This window comes from Macadamia integrifolia, chromosome 1, assembly GCF_013358625.1.
Source record: "Macadamia integrifolia cultivar HAES 741 chromosome 1, SCU_Mint_v3, whole genome shotgun sequence".
NCBI lineage: Eukaryota > Viridiplantae > Streptophyta > Magnoliopsida > Proteales > Proteaceae > Macadamia > Macadamia integrifolia.
The window spans coordinates 21,852,047-21,863,720 of NC_056557.1; the positions used below are offsets into that span (position 1 = coordinate 21,852,047).

An 11,674-nucleotide genomic window follows, 5' to 3' on the forward strand; every position below is an offset into this window, starting at 1 on the left:
TACAAATACTTCATAGCAGTTCTCTTTTCCTATTTGTAATTGCTCTTTCTATTGCTTAATTAATAAATCTTTGCATATTAAATGTTGACATGCATTAACATGCTTATGCAATTTTCCGTCATCTGTTTGATTGTAGTTACATAATGCTTTCCATGGGCAAGGTTGGGCGAGGAGGATATTCAACTTTCTACATTCGTTTATTCCTGGTGTCATGAATCCTCATGCTAAAGTTGTTCAACAATGGAATAAATTTTTTGTTATTGCATGCTTGGTGGCGATTTTTGTAGATCCTTTGTTCTTCTTCCTGCTTACTGTTCAACAGGTATAGTTCTGTTGCCTTGCATTCTGAAAAAAGCATTGATTTGATGTCTCAACTGATTTTGACATCATGGGTCTCTGCTTGAATGTACTTTGATGATGACTATTTTCTAAACCTTTCAAATGATTATATTGCTTTGTAACATTTACAGATGTATAACCTTTCAAATGATTTTACTTTACAATGTTTACAGATGTGGGGGTTTTTTTTTCCCTTCTATTTATGAAGTGTTAATGATAAGTTCAACTATATTAATTTATAAACTTGCACAGAGGGGAGTAATCCCAAACGCTCTACAGTAGATGAACTAATGAAGTACTTGTTAAGAACATCCTGCAAAATTCTAACCACCCTACATCATAATTGCCCCATTCAACTCCTACAATATTTTTATAAACTGCTTTACCATGATGGAAACTTTGAAAAACTATCGTCCCTGCATCTTAGCTTAGGTCTCCCAGTTTGCCGTCAAACAGACACTTTTATTTTGGTCTTTACATAGTTGTCATGGAGTAGCCTATGCACTGCCTAGGTGTCAAGGTGGTTTGTGAAGGCCAAGACGTTTGGTTGCTTTACTGACAAGATGAGAGAAGAAATAAGGAGAGAGGAAACTGGGCAGAAAATGGAGGGAAAGGGTGTTTTCCCTCGCCACTGAAGAAGAAGAAGAGAAGAGGAGGAAGAAGATGTAACAGCAACAGAAGCTGCAAGAGGAGAAGAAGATTGCAGCTACCGCTGCTGCTGTTGCTGCACTGCCATAGATGAAGAAGAACAAGGAGGAAGAGGAGAAGAAGCAGTAGCAGCAACAGCAGCCGTTGGAGAAGAAAAGGTTGCAGCCACTGCCAACACTCAGGTGTCTTCTGACGTCTACAACTTCATCTCCTTCATAATACTGCGTCAAGGGCATGCCCAGATGTTATAAGGTATAAGGCAGTATTTAATAACCCTCCCCTTTATCTAATTCTCACAATCCAGGGTGTAAACAGTCCTTAATGCATTAACAATACCCTACACCAATATAGGATAACCTCAGTCCAAAAGGGTAAGTGAAAGCTGCACACTGAACACTAACACGGTATACACTAGGTCAAAACCCAGAAATTTCAAGAACACTGCTTACTGTTCACGTAAGTGGCTGATTGTTGATGTTCTGATCTTGAATTTTCTGGCTTTTGACCTAGTGTATACCCTGTGTTAGGGTTTAGTGTGCTGCTGTCACTAACCCTCATGGACTGGGGTTATCCCATATTGGTGTAGGCAATTTTCACTGCATTAAGGGACTGTTTTCACCATGGTTTGTTTACTGTTGAGTCGAGAAGTTAGAGCAAGTCTTAGGTTCTCTCATGACGGGCCAGCAACAAATAATGGACATACAAAGATCTTTGACAGGCTGTTCGCTTGGGAGGTGGGAGAAGATTGTCAAGGTCCATTGAGAGGAAATGGTGGAATGAAGCACCATGGCTCTCAACATTCTTTCACCCCTAAACTAGTAAAGGTGGATTTTCCTCTTTACAATGGCGAAGATGATACAATAAGCTGGTAGGTGACTGTGTCAGATTGAGCAGTTTTTCCAATTCCATAGGACTCCTGAAAAAGAACGAGTAGCTTTGGCATCATTCCATCTTGGGGGCAATGCTTAGTTATGGGTCTAACTGGTTAAACATGAGAAAGGTGCAGTTTAATGGTAGGAATATTAAGATGGACTCCACTCGAGGTACATCCCACTTAGTTTCATGATTTCTTTAGTTAGCTAACCAAAGTTCAACAAACCCAATTCGAGAAACTTCTAGCTACGGTTGGCCATCTTCCACAAGATAGACAAGTTCAGTTGCTTTGTTAGTGGATTAAGGGAAAGCATCAAAGCCATCATTTTAGCTAGGGGGCCCGATTCCCTATCAGCAACAATTGGGTTAGCTTGATTGTTTGAATTCGTGACCTATCCCAGCTTCGAGCTATGCCTTTGGACTTTAAGGAAAACACCTCAGTCAACAAGAAAGGAGCCTCTAGCCATCCAACACTTCCAATTAGAAGAATGTCTTTGGCATAATTTCTTGAGCAATGTGCGAAGGGGCTATGTAACAATTGCAATGAATAATTTATCCCTGGACACCTTTGTAAAACATTGTTTATGATTGACGCTTATTTTGAGGAGGAAGATTGGGACGTTTTTATGGATGACGAAGCAGTTTTGAGATCACACCTGTGTGGACAAGGGCAAAATTTGAGGGAGGGATGTTAGTGTTCGCTGCTGTTTCACCTAAAAGCTTGAACTGTTAGGGAAGAGCATCGTCAATGTATACATCAACTCTACCCCGCACATGCAGGCCAAGATCCCATTGTCCTTGCAAGTTGAGTCGAACACTTGGCCTCCTTGCTCTGATACCATGTTCGCCACCGTTTTACCTAAAAGCTTAAATTGTTAGGGAAGGGCAGCATCAATGTATACATCAATAGTTACATGTAGTTTCCAAACTTGTCACATGTGCATGCATGATGATTATTATTTTTTGTCAAGTCATTTAGAACTTTAAGATTCCATGTAGTTGTTAGTGTGGGTCCTGCTTTTGTTTTAGTTTAGTTCCTATTTTCTTGTAGGTAGATGTTGAATTTTGTTAGTTGAGTCCCTATTTTGTTGGAGTTGTAAGTGGAGCAGTTTGATTCCTTTGGCATTGTTTACTTAAGGTTGAGAATCAATGAAAAGTGACCATCTTTGGCCAAGAAAAAAAAAAATTACTTAAAGTGTGGCAACCGGAGGTTTTGGATTCCCTCGAAGCAAGCCAAATTTGCTGTTTTTCCTTGGTTCATTTAGCAAAATAGGGAAGAAAACAGAGACATACCACCATGGTTGATGGAATTGAACAACCGGGTTATATGGATTTATATTGCACAAATAACATAAGTGCGGGATGATGCATATTCACAGCAGGATTGCGGGATCCCTTTTCATCGCTTCACGAGAACTCCAGGAGAAACCTAATCTGGCTGCTGTTTCGAGCAGCTTGGCCTCACACCGGGCTGCTTGCCCCCTCTCTCATCCTTCCTTCTTCTCTCATCCTCTCCCTCTCATCCTTCGTTCTCCTTTCTTTTCTTCTTCACTCTTTCCCTCTCAACTTTTTTCTTCTTCTTCTTCGGTCTCACATGTTCGGGATGTTGTGATCCACCCCTTGTCATCTCCGCAGTCCTTCCTCTCCCGTCTTGATTCAAATCTGGTGAGACTTGAGCTGCTGCTCATCAGGCGTGGCCTTGTGCTGCTGGCCTTGCTGCAGCTCTGCTGGTCCTTGATGGTCTTGCCGCTTGCCGGATCCTCCTAATCCTCCCAGATTGACTCGTTGGCTCCTCCCTCCGCTGGTGTTCTTTGGGCTTGTAGTTGCTCACTTTTGAGCTGCTGCTCTGATCTGGTATGGCTGTATGTCGCTAGCCAACCGCTACTTCAACCTGCTCCCAGATCGATTCGTTGGCTCCTCCTCCCTCCTCTGCCAACGTTCTTTGGGCTTGTAGCCGCTCATCCTTGAGTCGCTGAACAGATTGGGTGTGCCTTTGTGCCGCTGGCCAAGCAATGCTCTCTTCTAGATCCTTGGTAGGTCAAACATCTTCTCCAATTTCCTCCCTAATCGAATCGTTTGCTCCACCGGCGCTTTCTTGGCAAGCTACTTGCAAGGCTTGCAACCTGCCAGCCATGCTCGGCCGACAGCCACTCCGCCGATGCCCTTTGCAAGGCCGGCGTCCTGTCTTCGCGGCTGTCACTCTATGAGGCCAGCTTCTCACTTGGCCATGGCCCTCTGTAAGGCTCGCGCCCTGCCGTCGTGCCTGCTTTTTTTTGCCGGAGCTCCGATTCATGCCTTGGTGGCTTGGGAGTTGAAGTGATGAGATAGGATGGGTAGGGTTTGGTGGAATGCTATCTAAAATTTCCTTGTTTGCCCCTACTCCTACTTTAGGCTTCTTGGTTCTGCCCATGTGGCTTCAGAAATTCTAAGTTGTTGGGCTTCTTGGCTCTTTTTGTTTTAAGCCCGTGTGGGCCTTGGATGTTGTCTTTCTGGACTTTGGTTACCCTTATAGGGTTTGTAATCTCTCTTAGGGGATATATTTTCCCTCCCCCTTCTTTTGATGCATTTATTAATTCACCAAAAAAAAAAAAAAAACTTAAGGGATGAAATGAAAACTGAGCAATCAACTTGGTGATTGACAATATATGGACTCAGACCACTCAAATAACCAAAGGTTGAATCCTTTGTATTTAGTGAGGTGACTTTCTCTTGGGATCGTGGCTGTACATAGTATAATCTTGTTTTTTTCCTCCTTAATTATTATCCGAGTTATTTATTTATAGAATCTTTTCTTTTCGATGTAATGACTTAGTTTTTTAATGCATAAAAAAGGCATTTGGCCTTGTTCAATTTTATTTCGAAGTTCATAGAATTTTTTGTTAGTACTGGAGTCTACATTGGGTTTTGAGATTGCATGAAAATAGAGTTTTCTCAGGTTCAATTTTATTACTAGGTTTATCTTTCAATGATATATTGGTACATTTTTTTCTCTCTTCTCTCTTTGTTTAGATTTATCATGTTTGTACCTCTATCCCCCATCATTTTTTTGCAAGCACGTTTTTTATTTATTTTTCTTGTTGAAAACAGGATAATAAGTGCATAGTTCTGAGTTCTCCCTTGACAACAACACTTGTGGTTTTTAGAACAGTTACTGATTTCATTTATTTCATACACATGCTTATCCAGGTAAGCTATCTTCTCTCTATAGTTTCTTAATCTGTGCAATATCTTTGTTATCCTTTGCAATGCCTTCTTCTCAAACTTGATGTGAATTGTGAATGGAAATAACAAAAGAGGGTTAGCTTATACATTTTGATAAAAAGAGACTGAAGTATAAAAGGCTAGTTAACAAGGACACTGATAACACGCCATTACCCTTTTCCCCTTCACAACAAAACCATGTGGCCAATAAGAAGAAAATCTTTGAGAGTCATTATTTGTCATCCTCATAAATCATTAGTCTATAGATGGCTAGATATAATGATTTCAGATATGGCATTGGTAAGGACTGTTGTGGAATTGGTGGCAGAAATTTCTGTTTTTGAATACAAAATGGAACCATTCTCTGAAACAAATCTCGTGAAGGTTGGGAGAATCATACTTGTCTGGCGTTGAATCTCTTGCAGATTCTCTATTACGTTATTGTTGCAAGAGTCTAATTTTTTTTTTTTTTGGATAATAGTATATTTGTACTGTATCCACTTATATATGAATGCAAAAACAACTGCAACAACAACAACAACTCAGTCTTATCCCAATAAAATGGGGTTTGCTACATGGTTCATTTTTCTCCAATAGGCTCTATTTAGAGCCATACTTGTTACGAGTCCTAAGTTATGCATGTCCTTCTCACCACATCTCCTAGAGTCATTTAAGTCTACCTAGGGTTCTTTTAGCTCCTTTGATCTAAATCAATTCCTTCCTCAATACTGGCACACTCAAAGGCCTCCATTGCACATGTCCATGCTACTTCAAGTGACTTTCTCATAGATTAGATTTGATTTGTTTATTCTTTATTTTATCTATTCTAGTTTTACTACTAAGACCCTTATGACATCAGCTAATTGTGCTTCAGATTTGACGAATGGAATGCAAATAACCCCTTGTTCCAATTTCTCCTTGATAAAGTGATAATCGATCTCGACGTGCTTCGTTCGATCATGCAGTACTAAATTGTGAGCAATGTTGATTGCTTATTTGCTGTCACAGTATAGTTGGATGAGCAGCTGAACCAGAACACTCAGATCCTGAAGAAGACCTTGGTGCTAGAGGAGTTCACAAATGCCATGGGCTATAGCCCGAAATTCCACCTCTGCATTGGATCAAGCAACTACAACTTGTTTCTTGCTTTGCCAAGTGACAAGATTTCCACCAACAAATGTGCAGTACAGGGAAGTGTAGATCTTCTATCATCAGGAAAGCCAACCCAATCTACATCAGTAAAGGCTTCAACACGCAAATGATTATGCAGAAAAAAAAAATGAATTCTTTTTCCATGGTTAGACTTTAAATATCTTAAAATCTAATAAACAACTTCCAAGTGTGTAGAGTGAGGATCATGCATGAATTGACTGACCAGATTAACAGCAAAAACTATGTTTGGCCGAGTATGAGAGAGGTAGTAGATCAATCATCCAACCAACAGCTGATAGCTTCCTTTGTCAATAGGCTCACCATCCTTGTTTTTGAAGTGAGAATTAGCCTTGAGAGGAGTATTGGATGGTTTTCAACGCAGCATTCCGATGTCTGATAAAAGGTCAAGGGTATATTTTCGTTGGGAGAGGAGGATATCCTGAGCGAATTAGCCACTTCTATGCCAAGAAAGTATTGCATCTTACCCAAATCTTTAATTTAAAATCTAAGCCCAAATATGCCTTCAATGAAATCCTCACCCAGTAGATCCTACCCACTTTCTTGGAAAAAGAAATTTCTGCATTGGTATTGCTGCCCCGCTTCACCACTACCACTGTTAACTCACTCCCTACACTGATCTATGCCGGGGGTACTCTTGTAGTACACTGACCTACATCCACGTCACCTCTTTGGTAGTGCTATCCTTGCACATCGTTGAACTCATGGTTCTCGGAGTTCTCTAGGTTGTAAGGGACACATCCAATACCCCCTTTTATGTGCCTAGTCATTGTGTGATTATTTAATTTCTCGTAGTTTGGATTCAGAAAGGTAGTTTGGATTCATAAAGGAGTAGATGGTTGAGATCCCTGACCTCATGACCTTACCCCATGCCCTCGCCTCCACCGCCGGCGATAATCCCCTCCGATGAACATGCCTCTCAGCCCTCTTCCACCCCCCTTCCCTCCCCTCCTCTTAACCAACGCCGCTGGAGCTTCGTCGTCTCCTCTCCCACCCCCTCCTCCCAACCTCCCACCGCCGGTCATTCTCTTTTCTTTCATCCTCCCTCCTCCCTTAACTCCATTCCTGTTGGTCTCTGTCCCCCGGGTCTCCTGGAATCTGAGATTAGCAAATGGAAGAACTGTGTAGTCGACTCCTTCTTGGGCAGCCGCCCTCCTTTTGCTGTGGTAAAGATTTCCTCTTTAACTAGTGGCATCCTTCGAGTCCCCTCTTTTTTCATGCTTGATAATGGTATTTTCATTTTCAACTTCTCCTCACTTGACAAAGCCATTGCCATTGATGGTGGCCCCTGGCATGTGGGCCTAAAACCAATCTTCCTTCGGCAATGGGACAAACACGCCTCCTTCTGCCGTTCGGAACCGACCACAATCCATTGTTGGCTCTCTCCCCAACCTTCCCCTACACTTCTGGTGTGTTAAGGGCCTTAGCATCATTGGCTCCATCATAGGCAAACCACTCTAGTCGGACAAGAGTACAAAGACTATAGATCGTCTCTCCTTCGCCAGGATTTGTGTAGAGGTTTCGGCAGACCAGGTCCTCCCCTCCACGGTTACCATTCTTGATGGAGAAGGCTTTTCCTTTGAACATGAGATAACATATGATTGAATTCCCCCCTTTGTCAGGGTTTTAAGTATTGGTGCGTATTGTGCCGTGTCGGCCGATACGTATCGGTATCGGTAGGCATTGGCACGATACATACCGATACACTACAGGGAATATTTAGACCCTCTTTGTGTATCGATGTATTAGTAGTATCGTATCGTGCCGTACCGTATCGAACCGATACGTACGATACTCCACGATGCGAACTTTTGAAAAACATAAAAATTCCTGTGAGTATTGATACGTATCGGTAAGTATCAGTACATATTGCACTGTATTGTACAGTATCGTACCGATACGGTACGACACGGCTGCGTAAGTGTGGAATGTGTCTTTTTTGTTTGAAACAAACACTTCAAACTCTCTTACCATTTACCAACAGTTTTCTACGTTTCTCTTATTTCTTCCCCTTTGTTTCACACACCTTTTTGGAGACTCCAATGGTTGATTAAAGGAAACATTGTGGAAGTGAATGGTTCAAACAAGGAGAAAAACATCCAAGAAGAACCTTGACCTTGAAAGTCTTGAATAGTAAGTTCTTGAATCTTTACTCGTTTTCTTCAACTTTAACCTTAGATTTTTAAGTTTTTTTACAAATCTAAGGTTCATCATACTTAGAATCACATTTTGTGCATCATTATTACATGAAATCATTGGATTTATAATGATTCACACACTTTTTTAAAAGAAAATAAGGGTTTCAATTTTTTTCAAATTTCTTAGATCTACTCATGCTCAATGGTTAAAAATGTTTAGATTTTTTATATGTTATGTAAAAACAAGTGTTTTACAATTTCCATAGAAATTTTTGATTTTTTTCAAAAAAATGTATTTTTTTAATTTGTTTATTCTGAAATTAATTAAAAAAATAATAAAAATACAATTTGTTTTTAGAAAACTTAGTTCATTCAACTCTTAAAAATAATGTCATAACTTATAATTACTAAATACACGATTTCAAATGAAACCCACACATTTTTTCCCCAAAAAAGTGAGGATTTCAAATATATATATTTTTTTTTATTTCTTAGATCTACTCAAATATATTGGTCCACACTATGATGATTTTTTATATGTTCTTTAAAAACAATTAATCTACAACTTCTATACAAAAATTTAATTTTTCTAAATAGTTTGTGTTTTTTATTTTTTTTTTTAATTTCAAAAATTAAATAAAAATTAAGAAAAATACTTAAAAAAATACAAATTTTTAGAAAATTCAGTTCATTTTAGTTTAAAAAAATTCTAATTTACTTGGCCAATGACCATGATGTGAAATTAGATGCACACTTTTTTTTGGAAAAAAGTGTGCATATGCAAATTTGAAAAAATACAAAAAGTTCATTTTTTTTTTCTTTGGATGCATCTCATTTTAGTTTCTAAAAAAATGCTATTATTTACTAAATACTAAATCAATAAATATGCATATTAAGTTTCATTATGTATCTTTGTAGGAAGATGACACCTAAAGAACGGTCTAGGGATATTGGATGGGCTACAGCCGAGAAAGTACAAGGCAATAGGTTGTGTACAAAATGCAGTTACTGTGATACTATCCACCTAGGAGGTGGAATTACCAGACATAAACAACATTTGGCTGGAGGATTTTCCAATGTTACCAAATATACTATGTGCCCAGATGAAATAAGCAAAGCAATGAGGAAGCACTTAAGGGGAAGTAGAGATAAAGAAAAAAAAGCTGTTGAAGAAGATAGATTGGTTGAGAATCTAAGGGATCATGAGGATTATGAAGGATCCGATATGGAGGCAGAGGATGAAGATCAACAACTTGCACGAGTGATGCATATTTCAAGGGAGGAAACAAAAGAAAAACAATGGATAGCAGAACAACTGATAAGAAGTTAATCTGTAGGACCTAGGATGGCGGCCCAATGATTTATGAACAAGGTTCTGGCTCCAGAAGTCATCCAAGTGTAGATATTGGAGGCACTGTGGAGGGCATGTTTGAAAAATTTGCCTCCAGTGGTAGAGGTAAGGGGAAAAGGAGCCCAGAAATTAGAGATATGAGAGATGCACCATACAAACATCATGATGAAGGGCAATAAAGGATTGAAGAGGCTTTCCAACCAAAAATATTAAGAAAATTGGGAAAACAATCTCTAGGTGGTTCCATAGTTCTATGATTCCACCTCACAAAGTTAAAGATCCGCACTTCAAGGTTATGGTCGAGGTGATTCAGACATGTGGGAAAAATGTGAAGCTACCTACACCCCATGAAATTGCAGGGCCATACGTAGATGCTATTGTGAAAGAGGTGGATGAATGCACTGAAGAGTTTAAATACAAGTGGCCTGAATATGGAGTGACCATCATGTGTGATGGGTGGAGTGAATCGACAAGGATGTCCATCATCAATTTTCTGATATATTGTGATAGGAAAACAATATTCCATAAGTCTTTTAACGCATCCTCAGATATCAAGGACTCAATGTATTTGTTTAAATTAATGGATGGAGTTGTTAAGGAAGTTGGGCCAGATAATGTTGTCCAGGTTATGACTGATGATGCCTCTAATTTCAGGAAGTATCCCACCTTATACTGGACACCTTGTGCAGCCCATTGTATTGATTTGATGTTCAAAGACATTGGTGAAATGAACAAAGTGCACACATTGGTTTCTGATACCAAGATGATCACCAATTTCATCTGCAATCACAGTTGGGTGTTAGCATTGATGAGAAAGTACACAAAAGGTGACTTGGCGAGGCCTGCAGCAGCAAGATTTGCAACAAATTATATTGCACTTGATAGTATTCAAAAACGGGAGGAAGGGCTAGTTACGCCATTCACCTCTAATGAGTGGTTCAATAGTAGATATGCAACCACTGAAATTGGAAAAGCTATTCAAGACCTAATCACCCTCAACAAAGTTTTGGGAAAGGATATACCGATTTACTAAGATTATGCAACCACTATTTATGATACTTAAAGTAGTTGATGGTGATAAGGCATAGATGATGGGAAATATAGTGCATTGTTTGGAAATTGTCAAACAAAAGATAGAATAGGAGAACCCAAAGTCAGGCATTTTTGAAGATTATAAATCGTCGATGGGAAAATAATTTGGTTCAAGACCTTCATTGGGCATGTATTTTCATAATTAAATTTATACGTGACTTTATTAGTAATTTAATATACTTAATCGATAACAATAAGTAATGTGTAACAATGTCAATGTGCAGCCTATTATTTGAATCCGGATGTACACTACAAGAACAATTTAAGGTTTAGGAAATATTTGATGGAATCTTTGAAGGATGTTATCAACAGGTTAACTCCTAATATTGATTCAACCAATGATGCAGTTAAAGAGGTTAGTAGTCTACTAAACTTACATATTGAATCATTGATTAATATTTAATACATTGAGTGGCATATTAATATGTTAATACATGTATAGGTGAGTACTTTCGGGAGGCCACTCATAGGTTTGCTGATCATTTAGCTATCCGTGCTAGAGGAACACAACGCCCTGATAATTTAGGCTTAATCAGCTATCCTTGTATTTCAAAATTATTTCAAACTCCTAATGTTACAGTTATCTTTGTACAACTGATTGGTGGATGAACTATGGATGGAGTGCTCCAAACTTGAGGCTAATCGCAATGAAAATATTATCATGCACGGAATCCTCAAGTGGCTGCGAATGTAATTGGAGTATGTTCGGATTGATACACACTGTTTGAGATTTAAAATGTAACCGCAAGCGTACGGATCAGTGTAGCTACGGGTCGAACACAGGGAGAGCAGCCACTTTATTTTTTTATTTCTTTTAATAATGCGAAAGTGAACTGATTAATGGTTGTGATCTAATTCTAAT

At 39.2% G+C, this 11,674-nt stretch overlaps 1 protein-coding gene across 1 annotated transcript in view; it reads left to right on the forward strand.

The window, feature by feature from the left end:
• Positions 1-11,674, forward strand: part of LOC122081527 (probable cyclic nucleotide-gated ion channel 20, chloroplastic) — a 118,982-nt gene that overhangs the window by 24,428 nt on the left and 82,880 nt on the right. Inside the window, exons 3-4 of the mRNA XM_042648681.1 lie at positions 137-322; positions 4,948-5,046. Of these exons, the coding sequence (XP_042504615.1) occupies positions 137-322; positions 4,948-5,046 (285 nt within the window). The remainder of the gene's footprint in view (positions 1-136; positions 323-4,947; positions 5,047-11,674) is intronic.